Source organism: Syngnathoides biaculeatus, chromosome 23 (assembly GCF_019802595.1).
Source record: "Syngnathoides biaculeatus isolate LvHL_M chromosome 23, ASM1980259v1, whole genome shotgun sequence".
Classification (NCBI taxonomy): Eukaryota; Metazoa; Chordata; class Actinopteri; order Syngnathiformes; family Syngnathidae; genus Syngnathoides; species Syngnathoides biaculeatus.
Window position 1 is genome coordinate 17,312,290 of NC_084662.1, and position 21,131 is coordinate 17,333,420.

At 42.2% G+C, this 21,131-nt stretch overlaps 1 protein-coding gene across 1 annotated transcript in view; it reads right to left on the reverse strand.

Moving 5' to 3' along the window:
• The window catches only part of ryr3 (ryanodine receptor 3), a 96,627-nt gene that overhangs the window by 4,829 nt on the left and 70,667 nt on the right, over positions 1-21,131 (reverse strand). The window contains exons 56-100 of the mRNA XM_061812966.1: positions 20,995-21,057; positions 20,598-20,673; positions 20,363-20,486; positions 20,100-20,215; positions 19,939-20,006; positions 18,817-18,938; positions 18,665-18,714; positions 18,497-18,557; positions 18,173-18,411; positions 17,999-18,080; positions 17,361-17,491; positions 17,143-17,261; positions 16,758-16,956; positions 16,566-16,660; positions 16,314-16,459; positions 16,102-16,189; positions 15,921-16,013; positions 15,469-15,636; positions 15,240-15,299; positions 14,967-15,101; positions 14,536-14,648; positions 13,174-13,558; positions 11,971-12,083; positions 11,823-11,874; positions 11,680-11,736; positions 11,012-11,111; positions 10,862-10,941; positions 10,701-10,777; positions 10,547-10,620; positions 8,323-8,403; positions 8,154-8,242; positions 7,669-7,797; positions 7,486-7,590; positions 7,309-7,390; positions 5,940-7,222; positions 5,798-5,850; positions 5,568-5,730; positions 5,146-5,232; positions 4,598-4,783; positions 4,041-4,171; positions 3,404-3,446; positions 2,426-2,553; positions 1,607-1,667; positions 1,378-1,524; positions 155-289 (exon numbers count right to left, since the gene is read on the reverse strand). Coding sequence (XP_061668950.1) covers positions 155-289; positions 1,378-1,524; positions 1,607-1,667; positions 2,426-2,553; positions 3,404-3,446; positions 4,041-4,171; positions 4,598-4,783; positions 5,146-5,232; positions 5,568-5,730; positions 5,798-5,850; positions 5,940-7,222; positions 7,309-7,390; positions 7,486-7,590; positions 7,669-7,797; positions 8,154-8,242; positions 8,323-8,403; positions 10,547-10,620; positions 10,701-10,777; positions 10,862-10,941; positions 11,012-11,111; positions 11,680-11,736; positions 11,823-11,874; positions 11,971-12,083; positions 13,174-13,558; positions 14,536-14,648; positions 14,967-15,101; positions 15,240-15,299; positions 15,469-15,636; positions 15,921-16,013; positions 16,102-16,189; positions 16,314-16,459; positions 16,566-16,660; positions 16,758-16,956; positions 17,143-17,261; positions 17,361-17,491; positions 17,999-18,080; positions 18,173-18,411; positions 18,497-18,557; positions 18,665-18,714; positions 18,817-18,938; positions 19,939-20,006; positions 20,100-20,215; positions 20,363-20,486; positions 20,598-20,673; positions 20,995-21,057 — 6,189 coding nt within the window. The remainder of the gene's footprint in view (positions 1-154; positions 290-1,377; positions 1,525-1,606; positions 1,668-2,425; positions 2,554-3,403; positions 3,447-4,040; positions 4,172-4,597; positions 4,784-5,145; positions 5,233-5,567; positions 5,731-5,797; positions 5,851-5,939; positions 7,223-7,308; positions 7,391-7,485; positions 7,591-7,668; positions 7,798-8,153; positions 8,243-8,322; positions 8,404-10,546; positions 10,621-10,700; positions 10,778-10,861; positions 10,942-11,011; positions 11,112-11,679; positions 11,737-11,822; positions 11,875-11,970; positions 12,084-13,173; positions 13,559-14,535; positions 14,649-14,966; positions 15,102-15,239; positions 15,300-15,468; positions 15,637-15,920; positions 16,014-16,101; positions 16,190-16,313; positions 16,460-16,565; positions 16,661-16,757; positions 16,957-17,142; positions 17,262-17,360; positions 17,492-17,998; positions 18,081-18,172; positions 18,412-18,496; positions 18,558-18,664; positions 18,715-18,816; positions 18,939-19,938; positions 20,007-20,099; positions 20,216-20,362; positions 20,487-20,597; positions 20,674-20,994; positions 21,058-21,131) is intronic.

Genomic DNA, 21,131 nt, shown 5'->3' on the forward strand with positions numbered 1-21,131 from the left:
TCAGCTACCCAGAAACAAATTGAACACACTATGAGTTATCAGAGCTTTGTTGGTTGAAGGCAGCAGCAATTCCCCATAATTATTCAGACGAGCGTGCATTATTTTTGCTTCCGTTCCTGATCGCTCTTCGTTCGAATGTGGCGGCCGGTCGTACCGTCATCATGTCGTCGCACTTCATGTCGGGCTCGTCTTCGTCCTCGCTCTTATTGTAGAACCTCCGGAAAAAGTTGAAGGCCACCACAGTGTAGAGGTACACAACCACCGCCAGGAGGCCAACTGTCAGCACCAACTAGGGAAAAAAAAAACAGTTTTGGAATAATTGCTGTTGAGACATGGCCCGAAAATCTCATGGCACACCGCCAAAGCAGAATGTCCCAAAAAGTATAAATCCCAATAATAATGACGAGCTCGTCTTAATGTTGTGAAATGTTTGTAAATTCACGGAATTGACTGGAAATATGGGATAATTTTTAGTTTTCTTTGTAAATACAAACCCCATTGTATACGTAGGAATAAAATTTAACATGTAAGTTCAATATTAATGTTACTATTGATTTATTGGTTGGTTGAATACCAAGGATTAAATATAGCCAACTGAGTAGCTAGGATTGTAGTCTTATAATTTTCATACATTAAAGTTTTGCGTAGATTGAATTTCCTCTTGGGCGTGCATAATCATCATTTTTGAGAAAAGCCGGAACTTTTCATATTTTCAGTTTATCTCTAACATGGCTAAATAGCTACATTTAAAAAAAAAAAAAAAAAAGTAATTTCTAATCCAATTAAATTATTTATAGTGGGCAGCACATTGGATACTAGTTCCATTTAATAATGACTTAGTAAGCAACTTTTGTTACAGCGGATTGTTTTCTTCATTAGTTTTTTTTTAGATTTGGGCTTCCACGCATAAATACGTAAATATATGAATTTTAGTAGCAATGTGAAAGGATGTTTCTTTTCATTTGTATGACAAATACCACAGCCACATGATATTTATTGACATTGATTGCTCATGACGACTTCTAATCCGACTCAATAGTCCTAATTTCCTGCAGTGTCTGTTTCTTTCGGCTTGTCCCTTTCAGGGTCGCCACAACGTATCATCTCAGATGAACACATATATATATATATGTTTGGCACAATTTTTACGCCGGATGCCCTTCCTGACGCAACCCTCCTCAGGGAGTGGAGGCCCCAGTGGGATACGAACCCCACAACCCCTGGTTTACCAAACCAGTGCTCTAACCACTGAGTTCCTAATTTCCTGCAGGATGACTACAATTTTGACAATTGAAACGAAATCCGTCCAAGACTTCGACATCTGAGCCAGAACTTCAAAATTGTCCTCTGGCTCCCCCTGCTGGTAGCGACACCTGCCTGCTTGCCGTTGTGTGTCACGGATGACAGGATGGTGCGGAGGGTCTTGAAGCCCATGGCGATGTCCAGCAGGTGAGCAGCAAAGAAGAAGTTGTTGAAGTGGCCGAAAATGGACATGGTGGTGTACCAGATTAGATACAGGAAAGACTGGAGAAGAATGACGTAAGTTTTTTTTTTTTTTTTTAAACACAAACAGCGCATTTGGACTCTATATACAATATCTACTTACGTTGTCAGTCAAAACTACTCCCAGTTTCCAAATGTGGTATTTTGTATCAATGGAGCCGAGCCTGCAAACAGAAGCACAAAAGCACAGTGGTGGCGTTCAAATGCAAGGCAGTGACGAACAATTAATTGACTCAAGAATTGAGTCTAGTTTTAAAACGTGGACTACTACAAATAGATCGCTGTAGACGACCACGTCTATCCCGTGAAGTGGCCCCTCACCAAAATTGTAGAATGAGGCCTTGCATTTATGCCACTATAATTGATTTTTGATTATTCATTGATGAATTCCCTCTTGAGGATGTGAAATGATGATGAAAAATTGAAAAAAGATCACGAGTGGACTGAGCTTGTTTTACAAAACAGTCCATGGCTAACTTGAGTGAAAGGCAGCAGTGTGTACTACTCCACCACCAGCGTAAATAGGGCTACTAAAAGTATAAAAAATAAACCATTATGCTACTAGTACTGTAAAAGTATGTAGTTTATTTTTAGTTTAATGAAAAATTGTGTAGGATCAACAGTAAAGAGCAACAACAAATTAATCACTAGAAATACGGAAATAACTAAATATTAGGTCTAAAAGGGTTAAAATGCTTTAGTAAAAAAATCGTTAGAAAACAACATTAATCTAAACTTGACTTTTTTTACCCCTTCGTTCTTCTTAAATACCCCACCCACACTCACACACACAATAATACCATAAACATTTTCAGTTGCTGCACTTTTGCCGCTCGAGTATCAAACACCTCGCCAGTTGAAGCGTGTGTTTTAATACATCAGTCAAACATGGCAACCCGCGAGCCTGCAGCTGCGCCCTCACCAGGAGAGCAGCGACGCTTCCCTCTCTACCGTCTCCGCTGTGGGGTCAAAGTCCAGAGCACTCTTATCCAAGCCCAAGAGCTCGGCGATGCGCTCGGCTCCGAATAAGTCCCCGTATTTGTTGATCACCTACACACACACACGCGTAGAGGGAGGTGAAGCAGTCCAATGTCTAACAATTTTTCCCATAAAATGCCATTAGTGTCATCCTCAACGCCAAACTCTCCTTCCAAGCTCACACAAACATCACCACCCGCTCTGCATACTTAGAAAACATCAATTGCCTTTCTGTTTAGTTATTTTTATTGTACTTCTTCAAACTTTGTTTGTACAGTGACCATGAGTGGCTTGAAAGGCAGCTCGAAACAAAATTGTTATTCGGGTGGATACACACCAGAAAAAAACATCTTTGCATTTGTGTGAAAAAAAGAAATATACCGTAATTCCATGCCTACAGAGCACACCTGGTTATAAGGCTCACCCAGTACATTTGTAAAGGAAATACCATTTGGTACATACATACGCCGCAGCTGTGTAAAAGCCGTAAGTGCCCACTTTGAAACACAAGATATTTACAAAATCCGTAAGTGCCCACATTGAAACACGAGATATTTACAAAGAAAGACGGTACACGGAGTTTAACGCTAATGCTAGCACCGCACTAACGCTAGCGCCACACTAACTCGACCAGTTTAAAAAAACATACTGGTAACAATCACTGAGACACAGCAGTAACACACTAGCGCAGCGTTAACAGGGCCGGGCAAGTAAATGTCACTTCCTCGGCACATATATTCCACCGGTCTCACTCTTACCTTTTCTGCTCAAGTGTCCACTTGCGCCCGTTAGAAAAAATGCACAAATGAGCCGCATCACCGCATAGACCGCAGGGTTGAAAGCGTATGAAAAAAGTCGCGATTTATAGGCCGGTACTGTAGGGACTCATACGTGATGGTAATATGATGAGGTTTACACTCACCTTGCGCTTGATAAACTTGTCCCAATAGTTGTTGGGAAAGGACCTATAATAGGAAAAAAAAAAAGCTAATAATTTTCTTCTTTCACTGATTAATAATTATTTGACAATGTTATATGACATCAAGATGTAATGTAGGACTACACAGTAGAGTGCTTGTATCATTATAATAATATGCGCAGAATGAAGTACAGGACGTTTCATAAATGTTTAAAAAAAGCAATTGATGAGACATGTTATGTACTCGATTGTTACTCAGGACCTTGCATTTGTTTATTATTGGCACCCTGTTCACTAACTTATTTCAGTACAATAAACCTCCCAACTATGGCAACTAAAGAAAACGTACAATGTTTATCGTGGTTAACTGAAACAAAACTGGATATACAGACTTAGCAAAACGATAGAATGGAAGTCACGTCCGTCAGGTCATGTTGAGTGCAACAACTTTATTTAAACAAGGACACGAACACTGTTGGATAAACCAAAATTTAAAAAGCGACCAAATATATATATATCAATAAGTTGAACCTCTACTCCTCATTTTATATTTTTTGTGTTTGCTAAATTGTCAAGAGATTTTACAGGCAACTTGTCTATTAGTTAGAGGCCTACTGTAAAAGTATGTGGTTTGACTCACGGGGTATTGATGACAAGTCGATCCCACTGGCCTTTGATGTCCTCATCGGACGGCTGCTCGGTGATGTAAAGGCCATCGAACTCCAGCTTCCGGGCGATCTCCTTCTCTCGCTTGAACACCACTAAAGGAACCTTAAAGTTCCACAATAGTGGTCACAAAAACCAAAACACTTAGGGCTTGATCTACTAAAGCTTTGCCCCCAAAACAGGTGAGAACTGAATTGCTAAACGCGAACAGGTTTGACAGCTGATCTACAGATCTTTAATGCTTGATTTAACATTTTTTAAAAAACTAAAACAAGTTTTACAGATGTGTTTTTTGTCAGCCTCTAATTCATCTAATTCAATCCAAAGCAGCTATGACTAAACTCTTTTCAAGTCTGCATTTCATTGCATCTTAGTCATTTTAACGCCCCGTATGGAAAAGCAGTTTGAGGTAGAAATGCGATGTTGGAGAGGTTTTGCCTTTGCTACGTGCCGGGACCGAGGGAAATGGAACAGTGCGAGAAAGTCAGTCTTCTGCTTTGCTCAGCAACGATGCTTTGCGAAGACCCTCACCTTCAGACAATAGTACCCCACCAAACACACGAGCGAGATGACTGTGTGGAATACGGCCAGGAAGCGCAGGGTTGGCAACATGTAGCCGGAACTCTCTTGGAGAACAAACTCATCCATGTCAAAGAGCGTGTCCTCGTCATCCGCCCCCCAGTGTTTTTCATCATCTCCTTCCGCTTCTGCTGTCACCTAAATTGGAAAATATGCGCTAAACTTGTCATTGATATCGATCATATTCTCGTCAAACAAAGCGGGAAGTTTTTTTTATTTTCCCCCCACCCAAAGTACTCAGATGTAGTAACTGTGTTATAAAAGATCAGCTGTAAATATGCTGCAGTACACCTTCTACATCAATGCAATCGGCAACCACAATAATAAAATTACCATGTTGTTAAATTGAAGCATTCCCGACAGCGTCAATCAAAACTGAGCATTATTATTTTTGCAAAGACATTTTGCTTTCCACCTCGACTGTCCAGATTTTTGGTGCTCGCGTACTGGAGTTTTTGTTAGCTAGGTGATGCGAAGCTTTTGTTGCTATTGTTGTTTACCTTGTAGAAGAGCAGAATGAAGTTGATGGCAAAACACACAAATAGAGCCAGGAAACGCAGATTGTAGAAATTCCGAGCCAGATAATTCTGTCCAGATAAAGATGACAAGAAATGTGAGAATCACTGTGACATTCTTTTTTTTTTTTTTTTTTTTTTTTTTTTGTCAGGTGGGGGTGGAAAGGAGTCTACAGCAAGTACTTCAAGTCGACTATGTACCGTGACATGGAAAAATAACACGCTTGTAAGTCTTATCATGTGTACACTGCTTTTAGAAAAGAAAAAAAAAACAGAAAAGGGTCCTTCCATGAATGTTTCTCTCAATGTTATTACGATAAATGAGATTATTACATGAAGAAGACTGTTTAAAACTTTCACAGTACACTGTGTACCGTGGTGAATAAATTTGTAATTTGGCGTCTTACCAGCATTTTGGTCAGATAGACATCAAGCGTGGAAAAAACATTGGACATGAAGGCAGGAGAAGCTTCCCTGACTCGGCTTGATTTCGCTTTGGGCATCTCCTCAGTCGCATGTTCCTTGGCTTCCTCGTTCTTCGGTTGGTCCTCCTTCTCCTTGTTCTCCGTGCTATACGTGTCATTGGCGTTATAGTCAATTTTGTACTTTACACGTACTTTCTTTCTTAAATACTCACTCTGCTTTCTCAGGTTCACTCTCAGGGGATTCATCAGCCTTGGCAGCTGTTTTCTAGATCACAGAAAAAAAAATCACTCATTGGAGGTATTGATTGATCTGATTTGAACGAAAAGTGAAGATTTCACAGAGTGTCAACAAACCTTGTGGTCCGTGGTAGAGGTCTCACCGTCAAGCTCAGAAACATCCCCCAAGCCGTGCTCCACAAGCTTTCCGCCTTCCCTCTTGGGCACGTTCAGCATCTCCAACATAGTGTCAACCTCAGCTATGTCTGCCACTGGAACCATGGCCGCGTCAGAACTTCCCGAAGACTCCATGGCCTCTAATTTCTCTCCTTCAATCGCATCCCCGTGGATCCCAAACTGAGTAGGATCAGGCATATTTCCCAGGATATCTGTCACCTTCATGTTCTTGGCACCTTCGACCAAGCCGCCGCCAAACATGGAAGACCAGATGACGTGGAAGAAACCAAATATGAGGTTACAGATTCCTCTAAAGAAGCCAGATAACAGCATCCAGAAGAACGAGAAGAAGCATGTGACCATCTCTGTCATGCTCAGCTTCTTCAGTTTCCTGAGCTTCTTGCGGACGTTTTTAACCGAAACAATTTGCCGTATGTGACGCAAGCTCTTCTTCACTGAGCTGCATGCAGAAGCGAAAGCAGAGGAAGATTCTGAGGAGCCCGACTCTTCACCAGCTAGTTCATCTAGGATGGTGAATACCTCCTCCTCTTGCTCCTCCCCCAGTTGTTCCACAGCATCTGGTTCAGAGATCTGCGAGGCCAGCTGCATCTCAAAAATGGTGTCCTCGCAGAAATTGACAAACATCTCCATCTTCTCGCTCTCGCCTCCCTCATTGACAACGTCGAAGATGAATTGCCGTTTGGACTCCTTGACTTGCGGCTTTTCCCACTGTTCCCGGCTGGACTCGCTGATCTCAAAGTAGACCCTCTCGATGCGTTTTGCACTGCCGTTGATTTCGATACGCCCCAGGTAAGGCTCGAAGTAGCTCAGCACGCTCTCGGCCAGATCCAAGAAGGTGGCGAGCCGGGTGTCGTGTGGCATGTGCTCGGACAGATTCGTCAGCCATACGGCCACGTTGAAGCCGATGTCTTTGGCGGGTTCATGGAATCGCTCGACAAACTCCTTGTAGTTGAACATATCGTTTTCGTCGGCCTCCGTGCAAGAGAGGAGGAAGTCGATCTCCGATTGGCTGTACTGCTTTTGGCTCTCCATCGATTTCTGGAACTCTTTCTTTGAAATGACACCCTTACACTCGGGGTCATATTCCTTGAAATTTTCTGACGTTGTCAGGTCCTTCAGCTTCAGGAACATGTCGAAGAACTTCAGTATCATCTCAACGTTGTTAGAAGACTCCATGAGGGTGTCAACCATCTGCTTCCCGATGGTTCCATTCACAACGTTGCCTAGGAAGGTAACACACATTTGCATAAATCTACCAGATCTACGAACCACACGATCAATTCAGGCCACAACAGAGTCAGTCTGTTACCTTCTAGCAGAGAGAGTAGCATGACAACCATATCTTTCTGTAAATCCATCAACTCCTTTAGCAGTTCAATCTGACTGACATCCTACAGGGTATGGAACATGCCTTAAAATGATCCTCAAAAGAAAGAACAACAGAAACACCTGCTGTTTGGGTAAACAAAACATTGTTGTTGAGTACCTGAGACAGTTTCATCTGCATGTTTGCAAAAACGTGCAAGAAGCCCACAACTGCGTCCCACAGTCTGCTGTGAGCGAGACTCTGCTGGTTTCCAATACATGGGCCCTAGATCACATACCATTCGTCATGAGAGTGAAGGGATACTTATTGCACATTATATTGCTGAGTACTGTATTTTTTTACCTGGATATATTCAGTCAATGAGTTGAATATCTGCTTGGCCACAGACAACGCTTTGGAGAAGTTAACTTTTCCAGTCTCGTCGATGATATCTTTACCAGAGTAGTACCAGTAAAAGTCACTGATGGATTCCTAAACAGGAAGAAGATATATATATATCAAACTTGTGTTCTGTAACAATAGATATACCTGCACTGGTACATCTACCGTAATTTCCGGCCTACAAGCTGCGACTTTTTTCACACGCTTTCAACCCTGCGGTTTGTTCAGTGATGCGGCGCTAGCATTAGTGTGGCGCTACCACTCGTGCACCTGGTTATAAGCCTCTGTACACAGAAAGAGTTTAACGCTAATGCCCTGCTGATGCTAGCCCCGCGCTAATGCTAGCGCCACGCTAGGATTAAACTCTTCCTGTGGACCGAGCCTTATAACCAGGTGCGCTCTGGAGGCCGGGAATTACGGTATTTACATTTATGCTATCAACCTACCTGAAGGCGCAGCAAGTAGTCAACAGTGCTGATAATAATATTAACCGTTGTTGTGTTTCCAGTTTGTGTTCTCAGGAAGTTCTGGAACTCTAATGGGAAGGGACATGTATTAAATTTTTAATTTGCTTAGTAAAAGAAAGGCTGCAGAACTTTGATCAATTCAACTCACCTCCATTGTGCCCCTCGCACAAAAGTTGCAAAAACCGGAACAAATCTTTTGTAAACTCATCATTCAGTAACACCTTTGAACCTTTCGGGGGAAAAAAGGACACTATTAATGATTTATGCCACATGGTTGAATAAGTTCCATCTTTAAACGTGAACATCCTTACTAATCTTTCTGAATCTAACTCCTAAGAAGCGATGCATACAAAGCAAGCAGCAGAGGTTCCATGTTCAAAAAATATTTCACGCTTAGTGGCCTTCAGGACTAAATATAAAGTAATAAATCCTGTATACAGTACTTGACTTCGAGTGAAACACTACAACATTTCCATAAGCGAGAGAAGTCTGATAACTTTCACATGCAAGCCTTGCGAGGGCTTAATGAAGGATTCATCTTTTCAGATAAGAACACACAAAGATACAAATATTCACTTCAAATTCAGATCAGATAATCCAGCCAACAAAGTTGTGTGTGTAGAAAGTATTTTAAAAAATGTAAATTACATTTCATACAGCAGATCGAGCCAGCTTGGTGAAATAGGGCCCAAGTCCATAAAGCAAGATAAAACTGCTGAAGCTACGGAAAAGCGCAGCTCATTCAGTTCACCCCATTCTTATATTTGAAGACAATGAAGCCGTTTGCCGTAGAAAAAAAGAAAAAAAAAAGGAATGGGAACAGAAATAACACATAGGCTAAGCAATATGGCGCCTGAGCATCAATCATTCCACATGCATTAGATGGAGACATTCATTTTGAAACAAAAGCATATGACGATGCTCTTAATTAGTTATTTACCCCGCTCGGTGTGGACTGCCATCGATGTATTTTTTTGTTTTTTGTTTTTTTTAATGGAGAGGAAAGAGACAATACATGAAGACATAAGTAAAAGAGAGGACAGTGAATTAAAATACAAAAGTATGAAAAATACATTGGAGGAACAACAGCCATGCATTCATTCTTCTGGAAAACCTTTTTTTATGAATTGTGCAACTACTTCAGTCATGATAGAAGAAATTGTCATCGTAACAGTGATTTGTTAAAGGAAGAAAACTAAATCACAATATCATTTTTTTAAGGTTACCCCCAAACATGTAAGACCATACAGTGATTTGTTTTTTTTTAAACAAAGACATCAGCGTTTATACCAAAAAGCAAGGCAAGGCCACCCCATTGCTATCATGGGAATGCTTCTCAATCTAGTCCAACCTCCACGAAAGATATTATGTCAATGAGCATCAGCAGTAATTCACTTCCAAGCAATGTCACCAGGTAACCAACTCCACTCCAATGCATCGCTGTTCTAGAACGGTCTATCCAGGATTCTCCGAACAAGATTGTGTCAGTGATGAGTCAAGTGCTAGTGTTTCTGAGAGCCCTAGAGTAAGGATTTTTGTGTTTGGTAGCCACCATGTAAACCTCAACATTGGAAACTTTAAACACAATCAACAGAGTACTGTTGAGCTCTTGTCCATCAACCAGGCAGGGGTGGTGCTGAGACTAAGTGTACCCGCTGCAGTCGGAGGATAGTCCGTTTCTTCTTGTTTCCATGGCCAGGACACTTAACCCATCCTGCCTAAAAATGAACGCAGTTGGATTGTTGGCGGTGGTCGGCTGGTGCAGAATGGCAGCCACGCTTCTGTCCGACTGTCCAAGGGCAGTCCTGCATACTTGTTTTGTAACGGAGGTATCTGTACTCAATTTATAACTACAATGCGATTTTATCCAGATCTCCACCAAAGCCTAACTGTTAAACAAAAACCATAGATTGTTCCATTGATATTTTTAAAGTGACTCAAAGGGGGGTGGGGTGGGGGGGGGTGGAGAAATAGAAATCTGTGTCCACACTTTTAGTGAGATCATTTGTGCCATCCCCTGCAAAGCCTCATGAAAATAACTTGTGTATTTTTGAGGTAATTATATTGACTGTAATGTCATGTCATGTCATTATCCAAGCTGCTTATCCTCACAAGGATTGCGGGAAAGCTGGAACCTATCCCAGCTAGCTTCGGGCAAAAGGCGGACGACACCCTGAACTGCTCGCCAGTCAGTCGCAGGGAAGATATCAACACCATCACTGAGCAGGAATCGATCCCATGCTGCCCGCACCAAAAGCAGGGGTGTGTACCACTACACCATGACTGTAATGTATCCTATTATTTAAAACCACCTGGCACCAAAATTAGGAAATTTGAAAACTGCATTTTAAGTGACATCGATGAGGACATACTTGAACCTTCTTCCGTCACCATACCGAGTCCTTCTGCCTTATTCTGCCTCTCAAATGCATTCAAGTCCAGGACGCTAGCAGAAACAAATTCAGTTATACACTGAAGAGTCTACTTTTTTTTTTTCCATCGCATGAATAATAAAACACAGCAAACCTGCATGACTGCATCAGTCCTGAGAGGCTTTTGAAAAACCCTGCATCTCTTTTCTCTTTCAAGTAATCCAGCATTTTCTGGGGAAGAGGTCAAAATGAATCCAGTTATAGCAAGACCGCAATGCATACGATATTTATGTCCGGATGTATATAGACGCTCACTTGCTGAACTTGTACATTACCGCCGTTTAAGATTGAAATGCCAAGTTTGAGGGTGCAAGTCACCATGGGGCCAAGGTGTCCTGATGAAAGTTTTTGTCAGGCAAGTAACTGTCATAGAAATGCACATTTATTTCAAAATTCAATGTTTACCTTTACTTGCACTAATCATCTGCAATACCATCTCAGCCGCACCACGGGCATGCAGCCTAGCCTGCTGGTACAAGATCTTTTGCTTTTCCATCTCCTTTTCCTGAACACCAGCAAACAGACACACGTGTGCATGACTCATTTTTGTCATGGGCCACATTGAAGTTATGACTTCAATGAAAGATTACCACATATACTGTAACTCCATTGAAGTATACGCAACACATTGATGTATAACCAGTTTTGAAGGCAGAAGCCTATAAAAACACGTTTTTCCAACTATTTTCCAAATATCTCAACGGTATTACACCCAAACACAATTAGCAATTTTAATATGCTTTCGAGGGCCACGTAAAATGATGTGGCGGGCCGGATCTGGCCCCCGGGCCACCACTTTAACACCAGTGCACTAAATCATGTAAATATATTTAGTGTAAAATCTGGGCCTTGAATATAATGTTATTCGGGTACACAGGTTACCTGTATATTCTGACACCTGCTGGAAGAGCATGTATTCATTGCTTTGCCCGTCTCTATACTTTGCTGCCATAGATGTAAAAATACGGTAACATTTTTTTTGCAGTTTCAGACAATTTTGGGTAATTTCCGGCAGGACAACTGACAATCAGACTGAACAGTGTGGTTGGCGATCGCTGGCCTCAGGCATGTACCTCAAATGTCTTCTCTTTCTCCTCTTCATCCTCTTCTTCCTCATCCTCTGTACAACTCTGGAAATACAAGGATGGACATTCAATCCGTGTTCATCAAGTTATGTCTGATTGCTTTATCAATTAATTGGATATAAGAGGCCGACCTTTGCCATCATGTCAGCATATGCGATGTACAAAGGATCTTCTTCTAAGTGACTGAAAAAAAGACGATTTAAGCAAAAAAAAAAAAAAAAAAAAAACAATCATTGCAACGTTGACTTTCTCCAATGTGGATTTATTCCAATATGACACCTTCTTTCTGTCAGAGCATTGTGGCTAAAATGGAGGATGAGTTGGTGTAGAGGGTCTGGCTGGACTTCAGACACCTCTTCTTCCTCCTCCTCCACTATCTTCATGGGGGTTTTCTGGAGCCAAAAAGGTGTGAACAATGAGCATTGCATCATTTTAACACGGTGCTAATCATTCTTTTTACCCCATTACCTCCTCCGATAATCAACGTGTTCAATGTAGAGCGATTGAACACTCAAATGACTCATGCAGATGCAATTTGTCGTGTTTCGATGAATTGTGGGAAGGACAAGATGAGTAAAGAGGGGTTTACAAACACATGCGTGTTATAGCAAACAGCCATCCGGCGATTTTGAACATGAAAAATGAGCTCGACAACATCCCAGATCGCCAAGAGTTTGAACTGAAGGCCACTCCAACCCGAACCAACCTAAATTAGATCTGCATCCGATTGTGTGATTCAAACACTTCCCTCCTATACCTGTAAGGAACCCTGTCACAGTTACGCACCACCATTTTTTTTTCCTGAATTAAAAGTTAACATTTTTCTAATCTTGAAAAAATTGTTTCCTTTTTTTTCCCCTATGCAATTATTTGAAGAAATTCACTTCAGCACATTTGCCTGCACCATTATGTCATAATACACCACTATTACAGGAACATTTTGGATTTATGGTTATTCCGATGAGGGTTTCTTTGTTTTAAGTCTGCAAGGTAACTGTGCAAGGGTGTCATTAACAACTCTCAAGGGTCACGATTAATAAATATGATTTGTATGCAATGCGTAGATGGTTTTGCATGAGCCAACCCACACTGGGTGCTGACTTTGTGGATTAATTTGGCTTTCTGTGTGATTGCCGCATTTTCCAACCGTGCAATAGGTCAGGGGAGCTTACCGTATTTCCACAATCATATTAACAAATGAAAACTACTTTGTGGAGATTACTTGTAATGTACCTTTGTTGACAAATCTCGAGAGTCTTGATAAACGTAGTACGCAATCAGCACTGAGTTTGAATGTGAAATGTCATCTTCACATGGCGCCGCGAGCATGCCACTGACGTCACGTCCACAGAACCTACTGTACCACCACCTTCACGCTACAGACTTACAGAGAACAGCCAAAGGACAACTGATGGGTTTGATCCAGATCTGACAGCCAACAACATGGAGCAACGACGGTGTCTCGCGAGAACCCCTCCTTACCACTGCTGTCGGAATGGTATAGCCTGGTTTTCTAGAGTTGTGAGTGCCAGAGCTGGCCCTGTGCCTTCTGAGCCGATCATGCAGTCTTTGACCTCGAATGGATCTCTGTTTGAAGGGTTTCATACACCTAGACCGGGTTGCCCTCGATGCTTTGGGCGAGGTCCCCGCCCGCGTGCGCTCCCAAGACTCAACGGGCACGGAGCTAAAGAGCCGATCGGCGGGCAGGACTGGCCGAGGGGTGCCAACGCAGGGCACACGGGACACGGGCGAGGGCCGTCCAGTACTTACTGCCAGATCCTGAACTAGCTTTTCCTCAAAGGAGTATTCCTCTGCCTCTATCCATATTCTCTGATAGGCCGGGATGAAGAGGTTGATAGCACGATGCCTGGGGAACGGGGATACATTAGGGGGGAATGGAGGGGAGTGGGGGAGGGAGGTAAAGTGGCATTAGGGTGGGTTCTGGTGAGTTTTAGGAGGTGGCAGGAAGGAGTGATGTCAAGGGGGTGGGGGAGGTTCCACAATAGTGCATCTCAGACAGGGTGGTGTGGTATCCACTGGCTTTTCTGACTGGTCACATGTGGTCAATGAAAAAAAAAAACACATCTGATTGAAAAAGAATCCATGCACAGACGCAACATTCGGAACACTCATTAACGTGATCCAAAACAAGATGACAAAAAACGAAAGTCTGCTTTTTCAACGAAAACTAAAAATCAAGCTCTTATGACGACAATAATCGCTCTCAATCTCTAGTTATAATACACTTTAATATTGCAGTCAGGAAACATTACTTAATGAGCCTATTAACTCATGTAACTTTGGTTCTATTTCCATTCCACTTTAATTCTTTCAAGGGTATTTTCTCGATTCGATAAGTGAATATTTTTACATCGCTGACACATTCTCGTTGACCAATCAGAATCCACAGTGCTAAAAGAATCGATGGCTTGGCGCACATCTGTCGACAGCCTGGTGGATGAAGGGGGGCGGGGGGATTGAACAGATGAAACATTCGCCCTGTAGTTTCACTTTACCGTCAGCAGCGAGAAGAGGCGGTCAAAGCTGTAGGCTTTGAATGCCCTTTCCAGCCAAACCTCCCGATAGCCATTCAGGAAGTAATTATTATTTTTGTATCTGGGGGAGGGATGAGGTAGTTTTATGCAAGAAAACAACACAGAGGAGATCATGTCAATAAGGAGGGGATGAGGGTTTTACATGGCCACACAATTTCCAATCCCCCACTACAACTACATGGGGATTGCTTGTTAGCCTAAGAAGAAACAAAATCTTCACTTTAATGTGTTTAAAAATGAATACCAATCTTGAAATGATATACATTGTTTTTCAAGCAAGGAGATTTACCGAGGGAGATTGTAGAGGGGGGCCATGCGGAAGCAGGCCACCACAGCCCGTTTGCGTTGTTTGGACAGCAACTTCTGCCACACACACTTCTTATTCCTTAAAGGTTGCTCTACCTGTAAAGCGAAAACAGCAAAAATTATTCAAATACTCACTGAAAGTGTTATGTTTTGGGTTTTGACTTGCAAAAGGTATCCTATTTTCCTAGGTATTTTTTCTTGTTTTTCCCAAAGTTTCAAATATGACTTCTTCGCCAATGAGTTAATGTACATTAACTTCAGTTCTATACTACCGGAAATGACAACCATACTTTGAATTCTGTTGACAATGTCACTTCAAACTTTTAAGTCTTTAAAAAGGCTTGCACATAACTCTACGTAATCTTGTGTGTTTTCGATGCATCTGATCTTAAAAATTGAGATTTTTGGTATTACCTGTTCCAGATGGAAAACTGCGGCTGAGATACTCTGAACCCGATCCACGATGTGTTCGGGGTTAACCGGCTCACTGCTCTTCATTGTGATGTCTTTGTAGAGATTCAACTGCCACTGGACTGCCGGGTCATCGGACTACAACAACAACATAGACCACAAGTCATTATGAAGGTAGAACGTTCGATACAGCACTTTTATTGGCTCTTGTTGGACTATGTTGGCAGCTTGTGAATGTTAATTCAGATTTCAAGGCGGTGACTAATGAAAACGTACCTTGTCCTGCAGATGAAGGTTCTGGCGCAAGTGGTCCTTCACTTCATTGTCAGTATCTTTCTAAAACCAGAAGGAGACACAAAACTTGGTAGACATATTCAGATAACTGTATCCGTGTACAGTCTTTGAAATTCAAAATTAGCAACAATCAACATGATTGATTTGTAAATGACAAAAGTAAGGCAGTAAAACAACAGAATTGTGTTAAATGTCAAGAGCGCAAGCCCACCAGACTGTAGCGGATCTTAGCTAAGGAGATGAGCTCCTGGTCTCCCGGGGTGCACATGTTGAGGCCGATGGGCAGCAGCTTTTTCAGAGCAGCCACAATCAAAGAGGTGTGGATGGAGTAGTACTCCCCTCTACGACGCTTGTGCTTCCTCTCCTGGTCGCCACCAGACTGAAGTGAGCAAAAGCAGCTCATTCAAAGCCTAGTTCAACTATGTAATAGATTCTCTGTTATGCACAATAGTTAGCAGTCTATTTGTTTTGTCAGCATTATCTTTTTCTAAACACTATTGATCTGTGTCCCCTTTATAGGTTGCTGTGTGAAGTAATCATTGATCAAATAGATTTGCCAATCCAATCTACCTTTTTGCCTAGCAAAGCAAATTGCTGCTGCCAAGACATACAGTGCTTTATAAAACTGATCCGTCACTCTTACAGAGCCATCATTTGACATACCTTGGACATTTTTGTCTTGCCTTCTCCAGTGAGGAAGCCCAAATTATTGATCTCGTTCTGTACGACAAAGTTTTGCTCCTCGCGTTTAAAATTCTGAGTTCAGCGGAGAAAGAAAACTGTATTGAGCATGTTTGTCGGGGCGTACTGTGATGTCTGCAAAGTTGCTCAATGTATGACTTACATGAGACTTGCACCAGAGGATGAAGATATCTGCCACCATCCTGAAGAGTTCTGTGGAGTCCGAATGAGGCTCCTTAAGCCAACTCGACCTGGTCCAGACAAAAAGATGCAACAAAAATAATATAGTACTGATGCTCGGTTACATCAATGTGAGATAACTAAAATGCATTTGTAAGAGCTGAATAGTAGCTAAATGAGGGCCGTTTTTTGTACCTGTTAATGTCTACATAGCGAATGAGCATGGGGTAGAAGGCATAGAGGTCTCGGCAGAGCACAGCAAACTCATCTAAGATAAGAAGCTCTGCCTCCTGATTGTCACTTTTGCCGTCAGCCTTCAATAACTCCTCTTCAGACACAACCTACAACACATCATTTCTCTCTGGAGTCTAAACTTAATGAAAAGAGGCCGCACTGAATCGAAGGTGGTGATGATTTAATACGGCAGTTACTTTGTCTTGTTCCTACCTTCACCGACTTCTTTTTCAGTTTGTCCAGCGTTGGCAAAAAGTGGGTTCTCAGCAGATCGGCTCCTGCTTTACTGATGATTGGTTGAGAGTAGACTAGACACAGAGACAATATGGATTTAGTCTGTCCACGCACATACTGCTTTGGCTTTCATTAGAATCCTCTGGTCTTCCATTTTGCCGAGTGGCTTGCCTGCAATCCTCTTCATCCAGGGGGCGTCATCAATGCCCAGGTTACTGTTGAGGATCTTGAGAATGTTCCCGAGAATGATGCTGAGGTGCTCTGACGTCACCATGGTGCAGCACTCACCACCCACAGGAGGGTTTTCTGGGCCTTTTTCCCACCAGTAGGACAAGTAATTGCACAACATGGGCAAGATCACTTCAATCACCTGCAAGAAAGTTGAATTTCAGATAAGTTGAATTAGTTGAGATATCTTATGCTCCTGTGGAACCGTTTTACATATCGCAAAGATTCATAATTTTGACATGCATTAAACCTCACAAAGAACCAATGGAGTAAAATGATCTGTTATGTTTGATATTTTCCCAGCATTTGCAGATCAGCCATTTTTGACCTGAGGCATCTCACTGTAGCGTGCACCCGTCTCTGAGACGTCGTTGACGTCCTTCAGCAGTTTGTCAAGACGAGGCATCTCTGGACACATTTCCTCCACCGTATCAGGCATACTGAGAACTAGAGAGGTAACATGTTAACGTGTATTTTCTGTAATGCATTAGAATATCAAAAAAAGGGAAAAAGATATTTCTGACAGTATGTAAGTGGGACACTGACTGGCCCTCTCGCGTGCGGTCTTCGTGTTGAAGACGGACAACGGGTTGTGGCTGTTCAGGTGAGGTTCCAGGAACGCTACAGGCATGGCGCCCACCAGTGTAGCCAGACTCTCACCAAGCACTGGCAGATACCTGCAAGGCAACACGGACATCGTGATGAACTGCAATTTTAGACAATGACAGCAACTTTTAAGATTGTCAAGGCAGAAGTTTTTTTCCACTCATATACATATCGAGCGAGATCCTGCTATTTGTGTCTCATTAATCCGCAAGTGACCTATAAAACAGCAGCAGAACATTTTTTCGTCTCAATGAAACTCCTCAGTTCAATTTAAAATACTGATCCAATATTATTGCTTTGGCCTGAGCACAAAAAAGTGAAGAGGTGAATTTGATACAAGGTTCACTTAAATGGCCCATTTATCCACTCAACTACAGAAAGGACCACTTGAGTCAGTTAGCATGAGGTGCTTATTTTGGAGTGAGCCCTGATAGTCCAACTACTATAAGTGAGATAAAGGAGTGAAACCTCAAGAAGCTGGAGTCAACTGCCACTGACTTTTTTTTTTTTCCAACAAAAAATGTCAATGTAATTTTAAGGGAGATTTGTCTTGATACAATATTGGTCAGTGGTTGTACCTTTCCACAAAGATGCTCTTTCCTGTTCCAAGAGAGTAAAGACAAGTCAGGATTCGGTAGCAGGACAGCTGAACATCATCCACTGAAACACAAATACAACGTTTTTACATAAATAGATATATATGAAGATGAATGCATCCTACTTAAACGCCAGGCATGTAAAGAGAAACTCACAGAGCAGGTCCACTCCAAATTCATGCGTTCTGATGTGATCAAATAAAGCAGTGAGCATGGGCAGCAGCGCCACGGTCACGTAGTGAATGCTCTGACTGACGCTTTTCATTTGGGCACGTGATTGCATGAACTTCCCCAGTTTGAGCATCTCTAGAAGCTTCTCCAGGTCCTCCGCTGCATTCTCGAAGAAGGTCCGAAACCCGGCTTTTACTAGCTCCGTACCTGACTTCATTACTGTTCTGAGAGAAGAATCGCCGAGAGTTATTTGTGGTGCAAATACCTGTGTAATAAAAGCTACGAGAGAGAACTGTGGAATATGCTTGCCTGGTGTCAAGTGAATGAGTGAGAATGTGAAGGCAGCTCACCATCATCGAAGAGTCACTTCCTATCAGAGGAAAATGTACCAAACATATAAAAACTATATACATGTGTGCCGTATAACTATAAGACTAGAAGATGCAAGGCAAAACGTGTGAAATAGGACAGCCTTACCAAAAAGAGAAATTCTGTGTCTGACAAGAGCTGCCAGTTTACAGAAAAGGCTGGAAAAGACGGATAAAGTGAACCAGCAGGAAGAAGATGTCCAGCGAAACCTTTCCATGCAATGGCATTTGAGAACAAATGGAATATTTACAGTGTAGTACCTTGTGACCATCTCTTTCTCCTTGGTGGAGGCATAACCACAGCTGCTCAGGTTCTTGCTGGGCGTGGACAGGAAGTAGAGGCACTGGTTCTTAAAAGCCTGATCTGTCAGCGGAAGCAACACCTGAACACAAGAAAATTGTAAAGGGAAGGAGACGCGAAATGCAAAAAACAGAAAAGGTTTACTGCACTTCAAATCATTTTCATTCTTCTTCTTTGCCTTTTGGCTTGTCCCATTAGGGGTCGCCAAAGCATGTCACCTTTTTTCCATCCAAGCCTATCTTGTACATCTTCGTCTCGAAAATGCACTGTCCTCATGTCCTCCCTCACAACATGCATTAACCTTTTCTTTGGTCTTCCTCTCGCTCTTTTACCTGGCAGCTCCATCCTCAGCACCCTTCCACCAATATACTCACTCTCTCGCCTCTGAACATGTCCAAACCATCGAAGTCTGCACTCTCGAATCTTGTCTCCAAAACATCCAACTTTAGCTGTCCCTCTAATGACCTCATTTCTAATCCTATCCAACCTGTTCACACCAAGCGAGAACCTCAACATCTTCATTTCTATTACCTCCAGTTCTGCTTCCTGTTGTTTCTTCAATGCCACCGTCTCTAATCCGTACACCATGGCCGGCCTCACCAATGTTTTATGAACTTTGCCCTTCATCCTAGCGGAGACTCTTTGGTCACATAACACACCAGACACCTTCCGTCAACTGTTCCACCCCGCTTGGACCTGTTTTTTCACTTCCTTACCACACTCACCATTGCTCTGTATTGTTGACCCCAAGTATTTGAAGTCGTCCACCCTCGCTATCTCTTCTCCCTGGAGCTTCACTCTTCTTCCTTCGTCCCTCATATTCATCCACAGTAATTTTCATTCTCAACATCAATTATTGGTGAGTGTCAATGTATTGGCATCCTGTGGACTGGTGAATTTCGCTTGTCAATACATCAGAATTGTGTAGTCATTATGCCACTAATTCTCGTCAGAAAAGAATACCTTGTTGGTGCCATGAAAAAGATGTACAAAAAAAGTAACAGCGCTTTAAATTTGTTTGGACCTTTCTTAATTTTGTTTATTGTGAAAATTCCCCAGCCACATCCCTCGGCTTCCCAGACCTTTGCAAAGAACTTGATTTCCTGGTCATGAGGTGATTTGTCAGTCTTCCCGCTTGTGGCCATTGCCTCTGGAAGGAAAGTGGACAATCTTAGTCGACGCTTGGACCCGTTGAAGCAAGGAATGGCGTCTTTTATCAGTATTTAAGAGGTTCTAAACTCACCAAGGTGTGCAATAAACTCCTGGGCAGAGTCGACACATTTCAGCAGCCTTTTGAGAAACTTGTATGCAAATCGCTTTTCCATGAATGAAGAGTCCTGCTCCATGTCTTTCAGACCTCTGTAATATGAAACATAACAGGGTGGCAATTGTTCATATCACCAAAGTGATGCAGTAATGCCAAAAACGGAGTTGACCAGGTCACCACTTCACAAAACCAGCATGTGAAATGAAATAATATGACTGAGTATGATTAATGAGTAAGACCTCGTGATTGCATAGCCGCTTATCTGCAGGAACTTGAAGAGCTCCTGGGCCTTCTCTCTGTCTCTGTATTTCTCTTTAGCAGTCAGGGTATCATAGGGTACCAGCAGCGGGTGGCTCCCTCCTCCTGATGGGTCACATCCATTTCATAATAAATATTATCAAACAATTATTGCATCAAGTATTGTACAATCTCACCCTAACTACAGTATAATACAGTATGAGCATGTGATAATACCTTTGCTCATGAGTTCGCTTTTCTTCTTCTTGGCCCAGATATTGTGATAATTTTCTGCAATCACCTCAACCATGCCCTGCACGTGACAAAATGTGGCAAAATTTGACAACTCCAGTCATGAATGGTAAAATTTAATTAACCAGCTGTCTAACAATATGTACAGTATATCTCAATGACGGAAACAGGAATTGTCTTTTTGGGATTTTGGGATAGTCAAAGTTCTATCACCCAGACAATTATCATCACCATAGCACATTTTGAAGCACTCTACTATTCAGCACATGCACTGCACGTATGTGTATTTGGGACCAAATTCCTATAAATAGCTATATACTGCAAAGTACTGTATATCAACATGATGGATCCCTGGTTCGAGACAGCGCATGCAAATACTAACCTGCAGTTCTCTAGACAATGTGAAATTGTGCAGGTCCACTGGAGCAGGAGTGAATCCATTCACCTACAAAATTCAGAAAATGGACAACAGGAACATGAATGGTTCAAGTTAAATCATTCATACTTCACCAATCATAC